We start from the raw sequence: 25,574 nt of genomic DNA on the forward strand, positions 1-25,574 counted from the left end.
TACTTAGTTTAAAATGTGTGGTAACTGCAAATCACTTTGTTTACAAGCATCTGCTAAATAACCATTACTACATTACATTTTCATCTGTTCATCAGCTGATGAGCCAAACTGCTTCTCATCTCCTATACTCTGCCTCCCTCTATTGGGGAAATATTTACACTACATGACCCTAGAGTAATTACAGAGAAAATGTGACGTGATCTCTGTGATTAGACTACCACTTTAAACTGAACACAACACGTTTTTTAATTATGTTCTTCTGTCAAAGACTGAAGACCTTGAAATATATGCGTCATCCTAGACCTGGAAAAACCTAACCGTGGTGGAATTGGCAGACCCTCATCCAAACGTCATTGCAGTAGTGTAGCAATTGAAGGGGAACAGCTGCATCAGCTCTGGACCTCAAACAACCTGTCTTGTGCCAGACCTCTTTACAGAGACAGTAGTAGGCCTATGTTTAATGTAGTTGTGCCCCAATGGGAACAAAGACTGAGGGATTGTCCCACCACTCCCACCAGTGTAGCGTTGTAGGGAAACAGGCCGTGTCATAAAGGTCCAGACCACTCAGGCTTTCATATCTAAATCAGACTGAAATTTATCATCACTAAAATAATGCAGGTGAATGTGAATTTGTCCTTGTGATATAGGCCAGGGATTTTGTAGGCCCACAGATCCATTTTCAACTCTGGAAAGCATGAGGTTTATTAGGCTACAGATGAAATAAATGATGATGAACTTCACAGGGAGGTGAAAGTGCAAAGTGATGAGCTTGATGTTTCTTTCCAATAAATACCAAGTGTCTTATTCTGGTGACACAATGATCGATGCTTGGCTGCCGTTTTACAAATTTAAATAATCTCTCTCTTTTGTCCATAATAATCTCATCATGTATGCTATACCCGCACTGTATCTGCCAGCTTTTGGCTAGAGCAAACGTGCCAATACCAGAGTGGGCACATTTGCTATAAACAGTCTTTTTTTGGTGACAAAACCAAAAAGTTGAAAATGCGAGGGAAACCCATTTAACTTGTATTTTTTATTCAGTACATGGAAATTTAACCGCAAAATGTATTTTTATGTGTACTACCTCATCACGCACAGACTTTTATTCGCAACAAGTTAATTTGATGGAAATACATCTCTGGTGGGAAAATTATAATATTTTATTTATGCAGATTTTAGAATATTCGCATGAAAATCTGTCGCCAATTGGGTGGAAACCTAGCTACTGACAGTCACTCAATTAGCCCATGTCAGCTACATTTTTTTAGATTGTAAATTAGTCTCGCAGCCAGCTATCTAAACTTGTAATCATGGTGGATATACCAACAGGGAGGGGGGGCCCCATTGATTTTGTTAGTCACTCTTAGTCAGATATCATATTAAAAACTGCAACATTGTTCTCCACCGTATTGCAAAATGTGTAGAATTGTAGGAAATTGACTGTAAAACTGCACATTTTTCTCTACGCCCCATGGTAAAATGAGCCAAATTGCATGAAATTAGTTACACAATTGCTAAATCTTCTCTACGCCCCATGGCAAAATGTGTAGAATTGCAGGAAATTAACTCTAAAACTTCGCTTAGGGCCCCCAACCCCATTAAAGTTGCCCATCCCTGATAGAGACTATCAATTTGTTTTGATAAATGGACCGCTCAAGAGTGTGCATTTTCTGCATTGTGACAGGGAATAGTTATTTTGTGTCCAGTCCAGTCAAGAGCGCAATTTGGAGTGTGTCCCCCCACAGACAGCAGCGTTCACTAAACCCCTGCCTTCTGAGGGACTCCTTGGTTATTATATGCACTGAGTGTGCAAGGGGTAGGCTATATTTTCAGTGAGGAAAACAGTGTCTGTCAAACGTCACATGAGGCCGGAAACGATCGCTTCCTGAAATGCTGTTTATAGTCATTGGATCATTTTGTTCTTCGCTACGTTAGTATTGGGTTATTAATTAATTTCTGTGTCGTGTTAGGTTATTATTCCCACCGCAATGATAAGTAAAGTAAAAAATGCGATGTCCACGCTGGTGGGAGGAATGATACCCCACGGTCATCACCAGCACCACGGTTCCGGGAACGTTCATCATCAGAACTGTCACCAGGACGGTCTGCCTCCACGGTTCCCTTACGGTCGACCCGAGTTTCTGGACCTTACATCGGAGCTTCTTCAATACTCGACAGAACATGCATCTCGACCTGTGCTGACTTTGAAGAGGGACAGCAGGCTTCCCTGGCGGACAGGATACGCAGAGTGAGTGGTTTCTCGACTGGTCATTCATATGCACTGTTGGCAATAAAACCGTTTTAGTGTTGCAGTAGAGAACGCAGTTAACGGTGTGTGGCGAATATGGACACGGTGTTGCTATTGCAAATTCACCAAATAGCACACAGCCTTCTGCTGCTGCTGAAACTGATGCTGTAGCAGCCACTGTCTGGTTACTATGAAACAGTGTAACAAACAATGAACTGCTACAGTTGTTGCAGTTCAATCTTTTTTGGGATCCTGTATTTAATAGGATCTCGCAAAATGTAGGATAAACAAAAACGTTGAAACGCTACAGACTCACAGTATGATATATTCAGTAGTAGTCTATGATAATTTGTCCACGTCACTAATGATCTATTATAAGCCTTTTCTTTCTTAATTGGACATCAAATAATATAAATCATGTGACTTAAAGCTATTGCTGGAAATGTGTCTTATACGATATGGATGGACTGTGTACTACTATACTATTACGTGTCAAAATACGTTTGGTCTCTTTCAAAAAGATTCAATAAGTCGCATAGTTCAGGGGTTTTTTGCACCGTTTTTTTGCTTTAGTTTTGCTATGACTTTGTCAGTACATGGCCAGACGAACCAAGTCTTGGGCCTTGGAAAGGGCCCTTGGCATCGGAGAGAAAACGTTACTCTTTTCATCAAATTTCCTGCAATTCTGCACATTACAAGAGTACAAGAAATAGGGAGTTGAAAAATGTATAATTGGTGGAGTACTGTGGATACCTGTAAACCTCCCAGGCCCATGTTGCCCAGGGTGAAGAACATAAATTGTAGATGAATAATGTTACATTGTATTGTATTGTATTACACCCTCTAAATGTTATTTATCCACAGATCCCTTGGCCAAAATGTGTTTAATCTTTTGTAGGGCTGGGCGATATGGCCAAAATATCATATCACAATATTTTTCACATTTGTGATGGTATTTGACAGGATTTTATGTTTTTGAATAATAAAAGTTCTAAATAGTTTTTATAAGTAGTTAATGACCCCAGGGTGGCAACAGTTAAATTATAAGTGATTTTAGCCATTCCAATTGTTTTATACTGTTCAATCCAACTTCAACCCAAATTCATTTTCAGCATTTTCATCAATATCTGCATTTCCTGCACTTGTTATAATTTCCACACTGTGCCACACAGGGCTGTATTATATGGGTAGAAAAAGCTAGGCCTAATTCATTGTTGAACTGTTAGAATCATGGAAATAGAATGATTATTCTAATTCTATAGTTGGAATATAATGGGCAGCACTTTGAATACATTGTTGTTTGATGAAAAAAGCCAGGGAGGAATTATTGTGTCTGGGTATGAACCGTGTCCGTCAGTGTTTCCCAGGGGACCCTAATGACATGTTACATGACATGTTTTCTCATGACATGATATGTTTTCTCTTCATGTAGCTAGCTTGTTGTTGCATTGTCAAGAACCAGCAAGTAAGCATTTTGTTGGATGGTGTATACCCAGGGCTCTAAAGTGCTGCCAATTTGGTGGCACATGCGACTTAAAATGTTGCTGTGCGACCAGTACTTTGGGAGCACCCAAAAAATGATCCAATAAAAAACTAAATGTAGTTCCTCTCTTCACTGCTCAAACAAGACAGGCTGATACATTGTTTACCAATCATAACCAATCATAATTCTACAAATGTTCTGTTTTGTATATTACATTTGTTTGTCCAAAACAAATCACCTATGTAAATATGTTTGCAGTTGCACTTTTGAATACAATTATTAAAAGTTATTTTAATTATTTTGTCTTGCCCACTCTCTAGTGATGTGCTATACATCATCAAAGTAACAACTGATGACAATTAAGAATGATAGGACAGTCATTTGCAGTAAAAAATAAATCAATGCAATCTGGTGCTCCAAGATTTTGTCTGGTGCTCCTTACTTTTTTAAAGTTAGGAGCACCAGTGCTACCAATGAAAAAAGTTCATTTAGAGCCGTGTATACCATGTGTGTCCCGTACATATAACTAATAAAACATGAAACTAGCTAGCGCTAGCTAACATATTCATGCTTCCACTATAGGCCTTTATAATTCATAAAGGTAATGTTAACTGACTGATATTATCTCACATAAACAAAACATACACCATAAGCTCTCCTAATCCTTTGTTAACATCAGACCTTTCAGCATTTATCCCCATTAATTTCCCCCCATAGGAGTGGCTGAACAAACCAAAGGTAACTTATTTCCAGTTTTTAGGACTACATGCTGGCGAGCTCTATTCCTCTCTGATTTAAAATATACCGTTGCACAAACAACATGCTGATCTAGACCTACACCAACACTGATACCAGGCTGTATTAGCTAGCTACTTTTGCCCGGACTCTTTGTAAATTTAGCTAGCTTGATAGCCAGCTAACTAGCGATTAGCATTTATCGGCCAACACAATTTATTTGAGTCACAACTTACTAAGAAAAGACAAACTAGCTGTTTGCAGACAGTTAGATACACAAAATAATAGTGTAATTATAGAACACTTGTGGATTTATATTAAGATGCAAAGTGTAAATCTGCATCGTCGTCACCAACATTTTGTTGCATCTGACCATGCAGACAGAGTGAATGGCACGGCAAGTGCTTGAGTAACAAGAGGCAAGGCTTGGTGTCAGAAGCGCATGGGGAAGTGGCATGCAGGACGAGAGGGAAAGAGATGACTCAAGTAGCAAACAGAGAAAACTATAAAAACGGACATTACACATGCCAGAGTGGTATATCACATTTATTTTAAGAATGTGAAATGTCAGAATAATAGTAAAGAGAATGATTTAGTTCAGCTTTTATTTCTTTCATCACATTCCCAGTGGGTCAGACGTTTACATACACTCAATCAGTATTTGGTAGCATTGCCTTTAAATTGTTTAACTTGGGTCAAACGTTTTGGGTAGCCTTCCACAGCTTGGAAAATTCCAGAAAATGATGTCATGGCTTTAGAAGCTTCTGATAGGCTAATTGACATCATTTGAGTCAATTGGAGGTGTACCTGTGGATGTATGTCACGATCGTCTTTGGGAGAGAGAGAGGACCAAGGCGCGGCGTGTGCAAAATACATCTTCTTTTATTTAGAAGACAGGAAAAACCACACGAAACAAACACTAGACACAAACTAACAAAATAACAAACTGACGACCGTGAAGCTATATCTACCAATAGTGCTGACACAAACACTACACATAGACACAGACATTCCCCATGTCACACCCTGACCTAACTAAAATAATAAAGAAAACAAAGAATACTAAGGCCAGGGTGTGACAGTACCCCCCCCCCCCAAAGGTGCGGACTCCGACCGCACAAACTGACATAGAAAGGGGAGGGTCCGGGGTGGGCCCCATCATGGCGGCGGCTCGGGTGCGGGACGTGGCCCCCACTCCACCATTGTCCATACCCGCTTTGGTAGCCTCCTCCAAATGGCCACCCTCCAAATACCCCCACCTAAAATAATAGGCCTCAGCAGGACAAGGGGCAGCACCGGGACAAGGGGCAGCACCGGGACAAGGGGCAGCACCGGGACAAGGGGCAGCACCGGGACAAGGGGCAGCACCGGGACAAGGGGCAGCACCGGGACAAGGGGCAGCACCGGGATAAGGGGCAGCTCCGGACTGAAGGACGGCAGCTCCGGACTGAGGGGCGGATCCTGGCTGGCTGGCTCTGGCGGATCCTGGCTGGCTGGCTCTGGCGGATCCTGGCTGGCTGGCTCTGGCGGATCCTGGCTGGCTGGCTCTGGCGGATCCTGGCTGGCTGGCTCTGGCGGATCCTGGCTGGCTGACGGCTCTGGCTGGTCATGGCTAGCTGACGGCTCTGGCTGGTCATGGCTAGCTGACGGCTCTGGCTGGTCATGGCTGGCTGACGGCTCTGGCTGGTCATGTCTGGCTGACGGCTCTGGCTGGTCATGTCTGGCTGACGGCTCTGGCTGGTCATGTCTGGCTGACGGCTCTGGCTGGTCATGTCTGGCTGACGGCTCTGGCTGGTCCTGTCTGGCGGAAGGCTCTAGCGGCTCCTGTCTGGCGGACGGCTCTAAAGGCTCATGGCAGACGGGCGGCTTTGAAGGCTCAGTCCAGACGGGCAGTTCATGCGGCGCTTGGCAGACGGACAGTTCAGACGGCGTTGGGCAGACGGGCAGTTCAGGCGCCGCTGGGCAGACGGCAGACTCTGGCCGGCTGAGACGCACTATAGGCCTGGTGCGTGGCGCCGGAACTGGAGGTACCGGGCTAAGGACACGCACCTTTAGGCTAGTGCGGGGAGCAGCAACAGGACGCACAGGACTCTGGGGACACACAGGAGGCTTGGTGCGTGGTGTAGGCACTGGTGGTAATGGGCTGGGGCGGGGAGGTGGCGCCGGAAATACCGGACCGTGCAGGCGTACTGGCTCCCTTGAGCACCGAGCCTGCCCAACCTTACCTGGTTGAATGCTCCCCGTCGCCCGACCAGTGCGGGGAGGTGGAATAACCCGCACCGGGCTATGTAGGCGAACCGGGGACACCATGCGTAAGGCTGGTGCCATGTATGCCGGCCCGAGGAGACGCACTGGAGACCAGACGCGTTGAGCCGGCTTCATGACACCTGGCTCAATGCCCAATCTAGCCCTGCCAGTGCGGGGAGGTGGAATAACCCGCACCGGGCTATGAACACGTACAGGAGACATCGTGCGCTCTACTGCGTAACACGGTGTCTGCCCGTACTCCCGCTCTCCACGGTTAGCCTGGGAAGTGGGCGCAGGTCTCCTACCTGCCCTCGGCCCACTACCTCTTAGCCCCCCCCCCCAAGAAAATTTTGGGTATTACTCACGGGCTTCCAGCCTTGCTTCCGTGCTGCCTCCTCATATCGCCGCCTCTCTGCTTTCACTGCCTCCAGCTCAGCTTTGGGGCGGCGATATTCTCCTGGTTGAGCCCAAGGTCCCTTACCATCCAATTCGTCCTCCCATGTCCAGAAATCCTGTGTAGGTGGGTCCTGTTGCCGCTTGACACGCCGCTTGGTCCGATTTTGGTGGGTAATTCTGTCACGATCGTCTTTGGGAGAGAGAGAGGACCAAGGCGTGGCGTGTGCAAAATACATCTTCTTTTATTTAGAAGACAGGAAAAACCACACGAAACAAACACTAGACACAAACTAACAAAATAACAAACTGACGACCGTGAAGCTATATCTACCAATAGTGCTGACACAAACACTACACATAGACACAGACATTCCCCATGTCACACCCTGACCTAACTAAAATAATAAAGAAAACAAAGAATACTAAGGCCAGGGTGTGACAATGTATTTCAAGGCCTACCTTCAAACTCAGTGCCTCTTTGCTTGACATCATGGGAAAATCAAAAGAACTCAGCCAAGCCCTCAGAAAATAAATTGTAGACCTCCACAAGTCTGGTTCATCTTTGGGAGCAATTTCCAAATTCCTGAAAGTACCATGTTAATCTATATAAACAATAGTACGCAAGTATAAACACCATGGGACCACGCAACCATCATACTGCTCAGGAAGGAGACGCGTTCTGTCTCCTAGAGATGAACGTACTTTGGTATGAAAAGTGCAAATCAATCCCAGAACAGCAGCAAATGACCTTGTGAAGATGCTGGAGGAAACAGGTACAAAAGTATCTATATCCACAGTAAAATGAGTCCTATATCGACATAACCTGAGAGGCAGCTCAGCAAGGAAGAAGCCACTGCTCCAAAACCGCCATAAAAAAGCCAGACTACGGTTTGCAACTGCACACAAAGATTGTACTTTTTGGAGAAATGTCCTCTGGTCTAATGAAACAAAAATAGAACTGTTTGGCCATCATGACCATCGTTATGTTTGGAGGAAAAAGGGGGAGGCTTGCAAGCCGAAGAACACTATCCCAACCGTGAAGCACGGGGGTGACAGCATCATGCTGTGGGAGTGCTTTGCTGCAGGAGGGACTGCTGCACTTCCCAACATAGATGGCAACATGAGCAAGCAAAATGATGTGGATATTTTGAAGCAACATCTCAAGACATCAGTCAGGAAGTTAAAGCTTGGTCGCAAATGGATCTTCTAAATGGACAATGACCCCAAGCATACTTCCAAAGTTGTGGCAAAATGGCTTAAGGACAACAAAGTCAAGGTATTAGAGTGGCCATCACAAAGCCCTGACCTCAATCCTATAGACAATTTGTGGGCAGAACTGAAAATGCATGCGCGAGCAAGGAGGCCTACAAACCTGACTCAGTTACACCAGCTCTGTCAGGGGGAATGGGCCAAAATTCACCCGACTTATTGTGAGAAGCTTGTAGAAGGCTACCTGAAATGTTTGACCCAAGTTAAACAATTTAAAGACAATGCTACCAAATACTGATTGAGTGTATGTAAACTTCTGACCCACTGGGAATGTGGTGAAAGAAATAAAAGCTGAACTAAATCATTCTCTCCACTATTATTCTGACATTTCACATTCTTAAAATAAAGTGGTGGACCTAACTGACCTAAAACAGGGAATTTTTATTAGAATTAAATGTCAGGAATTGTGAAAAACTGAGTTTTAATGTATTTGGCAACGGTGTATGTAAACTTCCGACTTCAACTGTACATAGATTGGTTGTATTATTTAATCAAACTGCAACAGCTAAATTAGTGGCATTAAATGTGTGTATTTAGTTTGGCACAGCCATTTTAGAATGGAGAAGAATTTAGCTGCTCCCTCTGTACCGATGATCATTACTAAGTCCATATATAACCTCCATGCAGTCCAAATCACTCTAGTCAGGACAGGGTGGAAACAATGAGCACGCAGTGAAGATGGACTCTGGACGCTCCAGCTGGTCAAACTTAACTATGTAAGTTCAGATGTGGTCATTTTGATATCAGAATTTGCAGCCAGTCACCTATCCCAGTCACAACTCTTTTCTGTCCTCTACATTAATGACCTCGTCTTCACTATGGTCAGGACAGCAGACTAAAGAACGGTCTCTTCAGACTGAAAGCACTCTGGCCTCCAGCAACTTTAGACTCAAGAGAGTCCCTCCCCTCCCATCTCCTCCGGCTCCTGACACTTACTATATCTTTGTCTAACCTAGATCCCTTATGGAATGGCACTTAACCATGTCGCACACACTACTGTGGTTTCTGCCTTTGGATTTGATGCATGTTATGCAATTGTTCATGGCCCTTCATTTGAATGCACTTATTGTAAGTCGCTCTGGATAAGAGCGTTTGCTAAATGATAATGTCAATGTAATCTCCTCGTGGCATCAATTGACAGATCCTTCACTGTTTCACTGAGTGAGGCTGAGATAAATGTTAAGCAGCACAACTGTGGCCAGTGTGCTGATGTTCATCATTGCAGTACAGTTGATTATATTGTTAAATTGTGACACCTATGGCAAACCAGACAGCTACCAATGCTTTTCCAGCCTTGGAACTGTTTGGAGCCAGTATACTGCATACTGTGTCAATATTTTCAAATTGGGTGCATACCCAGAGTGCATTCACACACAACACTTCCTCAAAGCAGTTGCCTCACAGTATAAACAATTAGCAAACAACCGATCTGTCATCTGTCTGTGAAAGCTTTTAGGTGGGAACAGAGAGTCACAGGAAGGCTTACTGTACAGAAATTCAATGGACGACTTTAACCTTTTTCAAAGTTGGCATGCTGGAGCTCAAAAGCCTTTTGAATTACTCATACAGTAGCAATCCATCTCAGTGAGCCTGGCATCAATTATCTGTAACCCGGAACTACCTTCCATTACATTCCACTTTAAAAGCCTTCAGTCAAATTATATTAGAAGCACAATTTACAAATCGCCCAAAAAGGCTGTGAACACTGCCTAAAACAAAAAGTCTGTGAACACTGCCTAAAACAAAAAGTCTGTGAACACTGCCTAAAACAAAAAGGCTGTGAACACTGCCTAAAACAAAAAGGCTGTGAACACTGCCAAAAACAAAAAGGCTGTGAACACTGCCTAAAACAAAAAGTCTGTGAACACTGCCTAAAACAAAAAGGCTGTGAACACTGCCTAAAACAAAAAGGCTGTGAACACTGCCTAAAACAAAAAGGCTGTGAACACTGCCAAAAACAAAAAGGCTGTGAACACTGCCTAAACAAAAAGGCTGTGAACACTGCCTAAATAAAAAGGCTGTGAACACTGCCTAAAACAAAAAGGCTGTGAACACTGCCTAAAACAAAAAGGCTGTGAACACTGCCTAAACAAAAAGGCTGTGAACACTGCCTAAAACAAAAAGGCTGTGAACACTGCCTAAAACAAAAAGGCTGTGAACACTGCCTAAACCAAATAGGCTGTGAAAACTGCCTAAACAAATAGGCTGTGAACACTGCCTAAAACAAATAGGCTGTGAACACTGCCTAAACAAAAAGGCTGTGAACACTGCCTAAATAAAAAGGCTGTGAACACTGCTTAAACAAAAAGGCTGTGAACACTGCCTAAAACAAAAAGGCTGTGAACGCTGCCTAAACAAAAAAGGCTGTGAACACTGCCTAAAACAAAAAGGCTGTGAACACTGCCTAAACCAAATAGGCTGTGAACACTTCCTAAACAAGAAGGCTGTGAACACTGCCTAAAACAAGACCTCGGAGTCTAAATGTTTGTGTGTTTACTTTTCAGTTGTTTCTACCTGTAAAATACTTTTGAAGTTCAATCGTTTTATACACTGAACAAAAATATAAACGCAACATGTAAAATGTTGGTATCATGTTTTATTAGCTGAAATAAATAATCCCAGAAATGTTCAATACGCACAAAGCTTATTTATTTCTCTCAAATGTTGTGCATGAATTTCTTTACGTCCCTGTTTGTGAGCATTTCAACTTTTCCAATATAATCCATTAGTGAGGCATATCAAGATGCTGATTAAATATCATGACCATTATACAGGTTCACCTTGTGATGGGGACAATAAAAGGCCACTTTAAAATGTGCAGTTTTGTCACACAACACAATGCCACAGATGTCTCAAGTTTTGAGGGAGCGTGCAATTGGCATGCTGACTGCAGGAACATCCACCAGAGCTGTTGCCAGAGAATGTAATGTTAATTTCTCTACCATAAACTGCCTCCAACGTCCTTTTAGAGAATTTGACAATGCATCCAACTGGCTTCACAACCACAGAAACCGTGTAAGGCACGCCAGCCCAGGACCTCCACATCCGGCTATGCACTCCCAGGCCCACCCCTGCCCACCCCTGCTCATGTAAAATCCATAGATTAGGGCCTAATGAATTTATTTAAATTGACTGATTTCCTTGTATGAACTGTAACTCAGTAACATCTTTGAAATTGTTTCATGTTGCATTTATGTTTTTGTTCAGTATATAATTGTATAACCTTGTAAGTACAAGGTTTTGACTATACTATTAGCATATTTCCCCTCAATATATTTTGTACCACCCTCCTTATCTCACTCTCAGTGTAATAGAGGGAACAGTTTACCACCTCCAAATGTTATATCAGATCAACTATCACGTGTTCATAAGATAATAAATGAACTTGAATAAACTGTTTTACTACTATATTTTCTTCTGAGAAGTTGAATAGTTTGAGAAGTGTGGAGGCTGTTGTCATGCAGGTCCTCCTACACTACAACGAATCACTGCATGCTTGAGAAACTGTGACAGGAAACCGCAGGCACCTCAGGCAGGAATAGATCATCTTGACTTCTGGTGATAAACTTGTTTGGCTTTCTTAGAAAACTGATTATGAATGAAGTTAGAATCAGAGTTCTTTTGACCACTAAGTTCACTTTGTTAAAGACATGTGACTCTTACTCATTTTTGTCATGAGATGAAGTCAAACATGAGGCAGTGCAATGGTTAATAACCTCTCTCTCAATGTAACAAAATGAAGGAGCTGATCGTGAACTTCAGGAAGTAGCAGAGAGAGCATTCTCCCATCCACATCGACAGGGCCACAGTGGAGCTGGTGAAAAGCTTTAAGTTCCTCAGCGTGCACATCACTGACGACCTGAAATGGTCCACCCACACAGACAGTGTGGTGAAGAAGGCGCAACAGCGCCTCTTCAACCTCAGGAGGCTGAAGAAATTTGGCTTGGCCCCTAAAACCTCCACAAACTTCTACAGATGCACAATTGAGAGTATCCTGTCGGGCTGTATCACCGCCTAGTACAGAAATTGCAACGTCCACAGCCGCAGGGCTCTCCAGAGGGTGGTGCGGTCAGCACAACACATCACCGGGGCACTGCCTGCCCTCCAGGACACCTACAGCACCCGGTGTCACAGGAAGGCCAAGAAGATCATCAAGGACATAAGCCACCCGAGCCATGACCTGTTCACCTAGACAGTGCAGGTTTATCAAAGCTGGGACCGAGAGACTGAAAAACAGCTTCTATCTCCAGGCCATCTGACTGTTAAATAGTCACCACCAGTACCCAGCCCTTAACTTCAGTCACTGTTACTAGCTGGCTACCACCCGTACTCAATCCTGCTGCACCTAGAGACTGTTGCCCTATATACATAATCATTGAACACTGGTCACTTTAAGGATGTTTATATATACTGTTTTACCCACTTCATATGTATATACTGTATTCTAGTCAAGGATCATCCAATATAACTACTGCTGTACATACCTTTTCTATTCATATACTGTCCATACTGTCTAAACACACCATCATACACATATATATTTATATTCCGCTTTCGTGTGTATTGTTTTGTATTGTTAGGTATTACTGCACTGTTGGAGCTAGAAACACAAACATTTTGCCACACCTGCGTCTAACATCTGCAAATATGTGTACGCAACCAATAACATTTGATTTGATTTGATTCACTGAATTGTAATCATCATCACTGTGGTTTGTGATGTATGCTAAATTCTCTTGAGAGGATGAATTATACAACAAATAGAGCACAAAATGTAGATGGTTCTCTACAGTATGTCATCATTACTTAGATAAAAGGATTGAACGATTTTCATCAGCAACAAAATAACTTACCCAACTGATGAGGGACTCAGTGGAACTGGAGGCTTCCTCTTTTGAAAGTCTCCTACGTGAGTTAGCAAGATTTTTTTTTAACGCTGTTCTTCTGTTTAACGCAGACAAAGTATTTCAGTCACATGTTTACAATGACTGAAACTGTGCCTTGATGAGAAAATATGTCACAAATTGAGTAGAACATGATCTTCATTGTTTTGTTCTCGTACATCATGAAGACCAGGGAATGACTGGCTTGCACTTTAATTGACTCACTGAAATTAATGTCTATTTACTCGTAGAGTACATTCCTTGGTTGCCAAATTAGTTATAATGAAATAGATATTGCAGATGTGACACATACAAAATAAATCCCATGAATTGTGAGATGTAAAATGTTTGTGAACATTTTGAAAAAGCTGCAAGCTCGGACTTTATCCAGCAGGCAAAAAAAAGAACTGTCCCCTCTAACCCAATGTATGATTTTTTACCTTTATTTAACTAGGCAAGTCAGTTAAGAACAAATTGTTATTTTCAATGACAGTGGGTTAACTGCCTTGTTCAGGGGCAGAATGACATATTTGTATCTTGTCAGCTCGGGGATTTGATCTTGCAACCTTTCGGTTTCTAGTCCAACGCTCTAACCACTAGTCTACCTGCCACCCCAAATATTGACAAACCAGTTGCAGATGTGTTGTAAGAAATTATTTATATAATGCACTAGATGACTGATAGGGGGTGCTGTGTTGAAGACACTGTGAATATATCTTGGCACTCCTCCAACATTGTAAAAAATACAGAAATGCATTTGTTAATGTCTACAGTACATTAGTTTTTGGCCGTATTTACTCTATTACAGACACTTCAGTGCATACTTTATATGATGTGAGCTAAACATAAACATTTAATACATGTACAAATATTAAAACATCTTTAAAGTATAATTGTTTGAGATATTTTAAGATTACTAATGTTACTGTCCCCACTACAACAAAAAAAGACTTAAACATTTGAAACATGTAATTGAAATACTGTAGAATTTCACTAATTCCTACAGAGAACTGCTCCCGAGTGGCGCAGCGGTCTAAGGCACTGCATTGCTGGTTCCCTGGTTCAAATCCAGGCTTTATCACATCCGGCTGCGATTGGGAGTCACATAGGGCGGTGCACAATTGGCCCAGGTTTGTCTGGGGTAGGCCGTCATTGTAAATAAGAATTTCTTCTTAACTGACTTGCCTAGTTAAATAAAAGTGTCAATATGTCTGACTGGTGACTTCAAAGCCTCTCAATGCCCAATACATAGCATCATCAATCCAGGGTTTACATACATCATTGGTTGTAAAACATGGAACAACATGACCTGGCCTCTAAGTTCATGTCCCTGTCATCAGGACTAATGCTCCCCTGGCCACTACTCTATGGTGCCAGCTTACTGATTACAAACTGGATGGCTTTTTATAATCATGATTTGGGCAGCCATTGCTGTTTCTACCTCATATTAGAACACTGATATCAGAACATCAAACCAAATAGGGATAATTTCCCTCTACCTGTTGAAATAGCATTTATTTTGCCAAATTTGACATAGCCCTTTTGCCACCTTTATATAGCAAGACATTTGCTTAAAGGTGTACCATGCAAAAATCAATCTGCCATTTCCTGATTGCTAAAATTCTAATAATTTGCTTAATTTCAGTTTATGTGACAAAACAAGCAAGTATATTTTCCATAACCAAAAATATTGGAGTTTCAGCTGTTGGAACCTAGTGTACAAAACCAAAAGTAAAAGACGCAAAAACTAAACTTAAGAACGGGAAGCATAGAAATAGCGCACATGGAACAGATTTACCGCTTCTTAGACTTGCTTTCAATGAGAATGGCAGAGATATAACACACATTTCTATGTGAATTTGGTCAGGTCGCCCAAAAAGTGACATATTTCAGCTTTAAGAATGATTTCTGAAGGATATGTATAGGCTTAACTAAGCCTTTAAAGTTATAACTTGTTTAGTGCAAGACCATTGTGAAAAGGTGAAAGTCAGTACCTTGACTCTGCCCACCATCATCATGATCCTAGACAGGTGGCTAATGTACATGATGGACCAGCTTGTAAACCTGTTGGTTAGATATCACCCATCCTCTCAGGTGATGAAATATCTCTCCTCTGTATGACTGGGGTAAGGGCACAGCTGTATAAAACAGACTCTCTCTTTCTCCACACTACTCCTAGTACATCATTAATAATATTTTGGCGGGTGCTTATATTTGTCCTATTTCACAGATGTACAAATGTGGAGAGTCACGGCCAGGATCTGCCATTATCAATGGCGACCATCGACAGAACTTTCACCTTGTCGGCTCAGGGACTTGAACTAGCGACCTTTCAGTTACTGGCCCAATGGTCTATCCGCTAGGCCACCTCTGTAATAGTTAGGGACACTTTAAGGATTATGCTCCAATTTGTGCAATACATTTTTACAATACGATCCGGCTAAAACCCATTGTTCTAAATACCGCTAATTGAATCTGAAAAGGCTATAAAAGTGTCTTGACCCTGTTGGATCCTCGCACCGAAGTGGCAGAGAATCATCGTTTCTCAGCTTTAACGGTAAAACAGGGGTGAAACCTTTTGGCAGCCCCTCTTCCGAATCACAAAGCCCTAAGGATAATGGCTTTGTAATGTAATGCATGACTTCATTCCATTTCAGTGTCATGAAAAGTGTAAACATTGCAGTGATCTGAGGTGAAGGGAGAGAGCTGGAAACTGTCCTCTGTGGCAAAATATTCTTAAAGGGGCTATACTGTATCTAATACATGTGAATGGAGAGTATGATATTAACTATGGTAGTGGTATACAAGTATGAGGAAAAAAACACTCCACCTCTGCTCAGACTACTGCAGTGTCTACTCCCACATACTGCAAGCACAGTCCCATGCCCACTGAGCCCCAGTCCACTGAGCCCCAGCCCACTGAGCCCCAGTCCACTGAGCCCCAGCCCACTGAGCCCCAGTCCACTGAGCCCCAGCCCACTGAGCCCCAGTCCACTGAGCCCCAGCCCACTGAGCCCCAGTCCACTGAGATGGTCAGAATATGAAGTCATGCTGCACAAAGCCATTATCGTTAAGCAGCATAGGCCAGTAATGAAAACACTTCATCCCAGTCCTACAGCACTATCTGTTCCACTTTATGTTTTTACATAGATCATAACATTACTATCTCACCATGACAAAATGAAACAATGTCTGCCACGCTGATAGGCTCTCATTAGTGATTTATCTGAGATGCACCTTGGTTGGGTGATTTGTCCGTCCAGCACCTGAACCAAGGAGATTTATGATATCCCCATACCTTCTTTACCACCATCCCACCCTCCCCAGGACCATCAATGCTGGGAAGAGCATGCTAAATGAGGACCAAGCGTCCTGTGAGCTGCTCTACGTGAAGAAGCTGAGCGACAAAAAACAGTGCAACTCCACACTGCTGGACGACAGTGGGGTGAGACTACCTGAAATCATAGAATGTTGAGCACTACAATAGGAGAGTAGGCAAAGCATGCACACATCCTGGTCAAATGTCTGTATTCTATGTACTACTGCCTCTATAGTGAAGGTTGGACCCTTGGTGACATACTACAGCAAGGTTCACCCAGGTCTCTCTAATACAACCATGTCAGTTTAAATGTCTCCAGTCCAAACTTCGAAGAACCAGACGTTATTGGGTGGCTGGGGATTCATTTTTTTTCCTGGCAAAGCAAAGACAATCTCCTTAAGACTGACTGTTGTACGCTGCTGTATTTAGAAACAGCTTTGTGTGGGTCCGTAGAGCAGCTAACCGCCCCTAGCACACAAAGCCAAAAACCCACTCACTAAGAGATGGCTCCATAATCTCTCAAATGTATTTACACAGCAGAGTCTATAGCAGTCAGTGCTGTTCAAAGGGTTGTGTCATGTCGGGTCAATCGCTCCCGTCCTTCTGCTGGCCTCCCAACCCCCTCCTCTATTCTCCATGTTCACCCTCTGTCCCTCCCGTTAATGAATTACATCATTGCTTCGTGTGGCCCTCCTCCTCTAGTCCAGTAAGAGGTTAACAGAGTTCCATACTGCTGTCCATTCTGTGCACTGGGCTCTTAGATATGTCCTAACCGTCTGAACATACACTACTACACTATACTTAACACTATTACTTCTTGGCATAGGCGCAAAAGAAGATGGTGAGAAGTAAGATTCACCGGTTTGGTGGAAATCTAGTTAGTGGGATTTACCGGCATAAAGAAATCCTGTGGAAGGGAATAAAATCAAGTGGGATATTCACTGTCTTAATATTCACTGTCTTTAGGAGGTTTTTCTGTGGCACAGTAACTGCTGTCATTGTGAACATATTTACTATGATGTCGTGTCATGAAGATGAAGAATTATTCCCATCCATTTTCTGACAGAAATTTCCACACTGGAAATCCTTTAAGCATTCACTGAGCTTGTAATTCTCATTGAGTTAAAATCTTGCAAGAGACTTGTTAGAGAGACCCATGTGGCCAGTGTTATTATTTCAGGCTATTTATCTCCTTTCTTACTGTCAGCCTAATTGTATTGGTATATCTAAATGCATGTTTGATATGATTCGATCTTGGTTTGACTTAAACTTTTTCCAGGATGGCACAGGAATCCCTCTGCAGTATTGGGGCATGTTCGACGGCCACGCTGGCTCAGGGTGTGCCATCATGGCGTCCAAACTCCTCCATCGCCTTATCAGAGACAGACTGGAGGACATTGCCCACCTGCTGGAGAACCCCTCTGCGGCGCTCCCTATCTGCCTGGCCAAGAATGGCAGCCCCTACCAGGTGGCGGTGAAGAAGGGGGCAAATGCCACCCAGGACCCAGAGAACCCTGACGCCATCTCTGATCCCTCCATCCGCTTCCACATGGAGAAGGCTGTCAGTCTGGAGAGTCTGATCATGGGTGTCATAGAAAACGCCTTCAAACAGATGGTAAGACACAGGCGTACGCTCACAGCATATCACCTTACTTTGTGAAATAGCACCTTACTAGTCTCGCAAGACCATTCTTCCAAATCTCCTCTCAGCGAAGCCTGGGCATCTGAGGCTAGCGGTTTACCACATGAGACGGGATACAGTAGCTAGTGAGCAAAATGGGTTTCACAGAATGCACTGATTATTTATCTTTTGGTAGTCGTTATCTCTCAAGTTAAGTATAATGCAATAAGTGCTACTGACTTCATTCTGCAAGCCATTGAATGAATGACCTTTTGTTTTCTGTTCCTGTTCTGTTGATTACAGGATGAACTGATAGAGAAAGAGAAGATGTCCTATACCATCTCTGGTGGTTGTTGTGCCTTGGCTGCCATTCATTTGATGGGGAAGCTCTACGTTGCCAATGCAGGAGACAGCAGGTAGGTCAACAGATCAAACTAATAGCAGCAGGATTGATTAATGCCCTAATGGCTAATGACTGATGTATTACAGGCCTGCTTGTTGTACACATTCAACTCAATGTATTTGATTTCAGTCACTCAATGCAGAGTTGAATGACTGAAACAGAGGTTAAAGGAAGTGATAACATGTTGCCCATAGCCATTAATTCAAAGAGGTTTCCTTTGGTCATGCTCATAATAATGTCACACCGCAGTTCTTTCGACCTCTGTTGGCCACTCTTTGTACTGCAACACCATTCATCCTGAACCGTAAACTCCTGGTAGAACTTGCCCATAGGCACAGATCTAGGATCAGTATACTGTTTGTCAATCTTAGTCTAAACCGACCTTAGATCAGTGTCTAGGGGCAATAATCATCCAGTAACATCCCTGGACTTCATGCTGTGTCATCCCTCTTAACACCACATTATCTGTCTTGAGGGTCCACCTAATATGGGGTCACATTATGGTGTCTGTCATCATACAGTATGTCATTGTCCCTCCCACAGAAATAGAATCATTATTCATTATACTTTGGTTCTTCCTCTGTCTCTACAGAGCCATCATCATCCGTAACGGTGAGGTCATCCCCATGTCCAACGAGTTCACGCCAGAGTCTGAGAGGCAGCGCCTGCAGTATCTGGTGAGGACGGGGTTAATACATCTATTTATGTATTACTTATTTAAAAGGGAGATTCACTCATTAATTAAAGTTTGTCAGATGTTTTCAGACTTTAGAGGTCTGAAAACATCTGAGAAACTTTGATTTTAAAGTGTAATGTCCCTTTAACCAGGTGAGTCCCATCACCACGGGATATGAATCTCTTTTCCAATGGTGCCCTGGACAAAAAGGAAGATGCAGGGGAGAGGGAGGGTGATGTTATTTAATGTCTGATTCAGACTACATCTTTATTAATTTATTGTCGGCTTGGTGGGTGGCTGGCTGTGTGGGAGAGTGGTGGAACCCTCAGGGAGAGAGATGAATGGTACTGTGCATCACAGCTATATAATGTTCCACCCTCACTTTTCTTACTGCCATGACACTTCCTTGACGGTATGTTTATCAGGGTTGGGGTCAATTCCATTTCAATTCCAGACAATTCAGGAAGTAAACTGAAATTCCAATTCCAACTCCAATTCTCTTCATTGCTTTCCAATGCAGAAAATGTGGAATTGGAATTTTGTTTACTTTCTGAATTGACTGTAATTTACCCCAACTCTGATGATTATTGCTCTATTCACATCTTAAAAATATATTAAATCAACGAGCCATTTTGTCACAAGTCAAGTCAATTTGACATGACAGTTTGTCATATAAAGTTTTGTCACTGTTTTCTCTGCTCTGTGTGTCCCTGCAGGGCTTCCTGAGACCGGAGCTGCTTGGGAACGAGTTCACGCCCATGGAGTTCCCTCGCAGGATCCAGTACAGGGAGCTGGGCAGGAAGATGCTCTTCAGGGACCACACAATGAACGGCTGGTAAATGACAGCTGTTGTCGAACATGTGTGTTACTTTTCAGGCCATTGTATTTTTTATGATTAGGGCCAGGAGTTTTTACAGACCACATAACCTGACCAGGAAAATAATATACTTGTTGACAGAATAGAATCACTAATCCCTAACCCGTAATCCTATTTGTTGCAGGGCTTACAAAACCATCGTAGAAGACGACCTCAAGTTCCCACTCATATATGGAGAGGGCAAAAAGGTGAAATGTTTATGGACTGGGTACTGGTGGACATCATAACAGAATAGCACAGTAGATGTATGTAACGGCTGTCCTCCTCCTCTTCGGAAGAAGAGGAGGAGTAGGGATTGGACCAAAGCGCAGCGTGGAATGTAGACATAATTAAGTTTATTAAAGTAAATACGAAAACGGAAAACACTTCAACAAACTACAAAATAACAAACGCACGTAGACTGACCTAAAACATGAGAACTTACATATAACACGAAGAACGCACGAACAGGTACAGACTACAACAAACGAACGAACAAACCGAAACAGTCCCGTGTGGTGCAACATACACAGACACGGAAGACAATCACCCACAAACAAACAGTGTTAACAGCCTACCTTTATATGGTTCTCAATCAGAGGAAACGTCAAACACCTGTCCCTGATTGAGAACCATATAAGGCTAATTACACCTGACCTAAACATAGAAACACAAAACATAGAATGCCCACCCCAACTCACGCCCTGACCAACTAAACACATACAAAATTAACAGAAAACAGGTCAGGAACGTGACAATGTATGGTGCTGTAAGGTCTGCTTTTAGCGCGAAAAATAAGAAGGAAGGCATAGCTGACAATGGATGAAATAACCTGAAATAGTTGGCTAGCTAAGTCTTTTGACGAGGTTGGCTACCTTTATATATGTATATAAAGGTAGCCAACCTCGTCAAAAGACTTAGCTAGCCAACTATTTCAGGTTATTTCATCCATTGTCAGCTATGCCTTCCTTCTTATTTTTCGCGCTAAAAGCATTAATGGTTTACATGAGATATATGGTGCTGTAAGGTCTACCGTACTGTAGGTAGAGCCACATTATTTTTCCTGACCAGGTAAAACCCTGACCAAGTCATGGGACGTTGGATTGGCTATACAGTAAAGTATAGCTGGTTCTTCAAACCACATGTAGAGTTGCGGTTATCCTCCCGCCCTCGTCATGTTTCCCTGACAGGAATAATGCTTAGCTGCTTAGCTTAATTGTCCCCCACGATGAAATCGGGGAGGGAACTGTGAATCTGTCTCCGTTCGTTCGTATGTTCGTCACACACGATGTCTCAGACAGCACTGGTCCAATTTTGACTAAACTTGGGTGAATGATGCGTCTTGCCATAAAGATCTGGCATTTACAAAATGACACAGATTGGCCCAAGGCGGGAGCTACAGTAATTAACTGAAGTACTGAAATGTGTTAGTCGTGACATCTAATTTGGCCCATGGGGGGCGGCATCATTCGTGGGGGACGACATGTTTACTGTTTCCTTGTTTACGCTGCAGGACAGTTCACCTGCAGGACAGACATAGCAAGATATCATTTTTAGTTGTTCATTCCACTGTATGTGTGGGAGGATTTCATGGTTGTTACTGAACTCTCCCAGTCTTTAGCTGTGTGGTTAAAGATAAATGCTCCTGAGTCACTAATCCGTCATAAGTGGATATTTCTCAAATTTAAGCATATCCACAGGCACTAACCCACATTATTCACATTGTGTGTGTGTGTGTGTGTGTGTGTGTGTGTGTGTGTGTGTGTGTGTGTGTGTGTGTGTGTGTGTGTGTGTGTGTGTGTGTGTGTGTGTGTGTGTGTGTGTGTAGGCCCGTGTCATGGCCACCATTGGGGTAACACGTGGCCTTGGGGATCATGACCTGAAGGTGTACAACTCCAACATCTACATCAAGCCCTTTCTCTCCTGCTGCCCAGAGGTGAATGAGAGATGTTATGCTGTTTGTGTCTAGGACCATTTATCGCCAACCATCTGCAAGATCAAGACTTGTCTAGAAGCATCCTAGTGTGTTCCAAATTTTGGCCGACATCTAATGACATAAGTTTACTTTATTTTGGCTCATCAATCTATGTATTGTCCAGTATTTTATTGATTATCCTGAAAAGCAAAGATATCTGATCCAAATTCATTGATAGATGGGAAGCCTCTATGATTTATCTTATTATTACAGCCGTGTTTAACACTCGACCTGCACTCCTTCCCTCCCGTATCTCCAGGTGATAGTGTACGACATGTCTGACTACGAGCACGGCCCTGATGACGTGCTGGTGATGGGTACAGATGGGCTGTGGGACGTGACCACGGACAGGGAGGTAGCAGACACAGTTTCAGGCTTCCTGTCCTGCTGCGAGCCCACTGATCCTGTGAGGTACTGTACTATAATCTCTAGTCTGTATTCTACACAACAATTGACCTTTGATTAATTATTGAATTAATTAATAAGATGAGGTCTAAGGGTATTCCATAGCGACTGCGTTCGAGATAAGTCACGGGTCAAAGACTGTACCTGCTAGCAGCATGTGTCCCACGTTCGAAGCTACATCCATAATCGGTAAACGGTTCTGATTGAAGGATCGCTGTTTGCGTCGCCGAGCAGTGAACAATAAACTATTTAATCCAGTTTTTAGATGCTGCCCCCCTCTCCAAATCAAAATATAATATGAATGCCAATGTTTTTATTTCTCTTTGCCTGCACAGCTGTCTGTGGTTCACAACTGTCTGTGGTTCACACCTGTCTGTGATTCACACCTGTCTGTGGTTCATACCTGTCTGTGACTCATACCTGTCTGTGGTTCACACCTGTCTGTGGTTCACATCTGTCTGTGGTTCATATCTGTCTGTGGTTCATACCTGTCTGTGGTTCATACCTGTCTGTGGTTCACACATGTCTGTGGTTCATACCTGGCGGCGGTGCCTTAGAGACACACCTGAGGCAGAGAATGGCTGGTTGCCTTGTCATGGAAGGATGTGATTCATACTATTGCAGTTATTACCAATTAAAACGGTGTAGATATCACAGGGGGTTGGTGGCACCTTAATTGAGGAGGATTGGCTCGTGGTAATGGCTGGAGGGGAATAGGTGGAATGGTATGGAATACATCAAACACATGGTTTCCAGGTGTTTGATGCCATTCCATTGGCTTCGTTCCAGACATTATTATGAGCCCTCCTCCTCTCAGCAGCCTCCACTAGTAAATATTGAATATTCAGGTAGCCTTGGAAAAAAAAACTACTGAATATTGGTTAGTATAGGAGGAGTATTTAAATGATATCTCCACTAGAGGCCAGTATCTAGCCTGTACAAATGACTACGGTGGCAATACCTTTTTGACAAACACCTTCACATAACACATATTTGGGATGCATTGCAAATTCAATTCATGAACATTAAAAAAATACGCATTTGAAATAAATTGCACCTTTCGATGTTTTGACCCCAACTCTTCTCATTCAGATACACGCTGGCTGCCCAGGACCTGTTGATGCGGTCGCGAGGGGTCCTGAAAGAGAGGGGCTGGCGGTTACCCAATGAGAGGCTGGGTTCAGGAGACGACATCACTTGTTATGTGATCCCCTTGGCGGGACCGGCGGGGCCGGCGGGGCCGGCGGGGCCCGAGAAAGAGACAGAGACATGACAGGCCCTGTCCCACCACCCCGCCAGGAGAGGACTAGTTCCCTAGGACCGACCAGTGTCACTCCGTGCCCCCTACCCTAGCCTGGGGGAGGGGGAAAGAAAACACCTCTCTTGTAGGGAAGCCTCAGGTTGGAGAGCCGGCGCTAACGTGTTGACCAGCCCATTCCCCTGGCTTCTACAACAACACACTCACACACCGGGTTCTCCTTATTGTTTATATTTGGTACTCCTGTAACCGGTGTTCAATAGCATTACCCGACCGACCGACTGACACATGTCCATATCTGAGACCTGCTCTTTATGATCGCTACTTCACCAGACATCTGCCCCTGTAGTTTCACATTTGAATCTCTCTAATTGAACGGCTGATCATTTCATCAGGGTTGGTCTGGCCATCATCCTATAGCAGTGCTTGGTTCGCCCTTCTGAGGAAAATCTCCTTATTAGCTTATGACCCCCACATGTGATTTATGTTACGCTAAATTGGTCAAATAATCTAATTTATGGCTTGTGTAGAGCACAGTATGACAGGTGGAGGTAGATGGCCATGCATATTGTTTAACGCAGATAGCGTGACTCTGATAGCAGTTGAGGGACTAGCCTCAAGTAGGAATGACGCCACTTCTCAGAAGGCAGTGGAGCTCTGTGAGAAAATATCTATATAAGCCCCATGTCAAAGGTCGGGAGATGCGTCTGAAACATGGATGGGGATGAGGAAGACACAGAGAATGAAGAGGGAAAAGTCTGTGACCCGTCCCGTGCCAGTGTTTCAATGTCCAATGTCAAAGCAGCAGTGAATGATTATGAAGATGTGAAACCTGAAGCACTTTAAGACAATCTGTTTGTTTAGTGGTTATGAATTCAATGGCTTTTCTTAAATGATGTATGTTTAGAGATATCTTTTTGTTTTTTTATTGCTAGTGTTGTCACCAAGAAAGTAGATTGTATTTTTTTGTGTCAGAAATGACTAAGCTGGACTGAGATGTTCATGACATTAGTCTGTTGTGATGTAATTCGATCCAACTCAAATAGCAAAGGGTCTTTTGGCATATAGGCGCAATGTCGTTTTGAATTTGAATGAAACAAAGCTTTCTTTCCTCTCAAAGTGATCCTATATAATGTATCGGTTTGAGTATTTTCTCCCAGATTTAAAAGATCCACACTTTTATGCTCCAATTAAATAGTGCGCTGGATGTGTTATCTTCTACTTTATTTTCTGGAGTGACAACTTGTAGTAGAGAATCTGTTTGTCGGTATGTGATCAATTTCACTTGACTGCCTTACTAACACTCGAGGGACATTGTGAGCCAGGGCCTGTATGTTAATACGTGAACTCATTCATATCAAATACTTCATTTCACTCATGTTAAAAGTTTCTAAGAAAAATGTATGCCCTCAAATGTCTTACTTCTCTCTGTAGCCACTAGGTACGTTATCCAGAGCTTTTGAGAACTTTGGTTAAAAACAGTATCATACATTATTGCTTTATTTATAATAAAGAGGTAGAGAATAAAGTATCCTTTAATACCAAAATAAGAAGTACACTATGTTCCTTGGCCATACTCCCAGTAATTCTGAACCGTATGTTGAACTAATAATTTGGTAAATCATGGAATTATGCCTAATGCAGTTAGATAATGTCCATTCAGTGCAGGAATAAACACTGTTAATCTTTCAGAAATGTGTGCAATCCATTACAGTTATACAGAGATCTCTGGCCTCTAAATCTGGAAAGGGAAGGTAGAGGAAAACCATTTTGACTTATTAAATAAATGACTAGGTA

At 43.0% G+C, this 25,574-nt stretch overlaps 1 protein-coding gene across 1 annotated transcript; it reads left to right on the forward strand.

The window, feature by feature from the left end:
• Positions 1-1,922: 1,922 nt before the first annotated feature.
• Positions 1,923-25,324, forward strand: LOC120058825 (protein phosphatase 1H-like). The gene is made up of 10 exons (XM_039007560.1): positions 1,923-2,251; positions 16,592-16,709; positions 17,863-18,198; positions 18,508-18,620; positions 19,200-19,284; positions 20,000-20,118; positions 20,285-20,348; positions 21,968-22,075; positions 22,374-22,525; positions 23,612-25,324. Exons 1-10 carry the CDS (start codon positions 1,992-1,994, stop codon positions 23,790-23,792), a joined length of 1,536 nt encoding a protein of 511 aa, XP_038863488.1. The 5' UTR covers positions 1,923-1,991; the 3' UTR covers positions 23,793-25,324.
• Positions 25,325-25,574: the final 250 nt, after the last annotated feature.

The sequence above is a fragment of the Salvelinus namaycush genome, chromosome 2, assembly GCF_016432855.1.
Source record: "Salvelinus namaycush isolate Seneca chromosome 2, SaNama_1.0, whole genome shotgun sequence".
In the NCBI taxonomy this organism is placed as follows: Eukaryota; Metazoa; Chordata; class Actinopteri; order Salmoniformes; family Salmonidae; genus Salvelinus; species Salvelinus namaycush.

Excerpts from the sequence above, each read along its gene's own strand:
- LOC120058825 (XM_039007560.1), top strand. The coding sequence starts at position 1,992 with ATGATAAGTAAAGTAAAAAATGCGATGTCCACGCTGGTGGGAGGAATG. Across the intron at positions 16,710-17,862 it reads CACTGCTGGACGACAGTGGG|GATGGCACAGGAATCCCTCT; the intron begins GTGAGACTACCT and ends AACTTTTTCCAG. Across the intron at positions 18,621-19,199 it reads GCCAATGCAGGAGACAGCAG|AGCCATCATCATCCGTAACG; the intron begins GTAGGTCAACAG and ends CTGTCTCTACAG.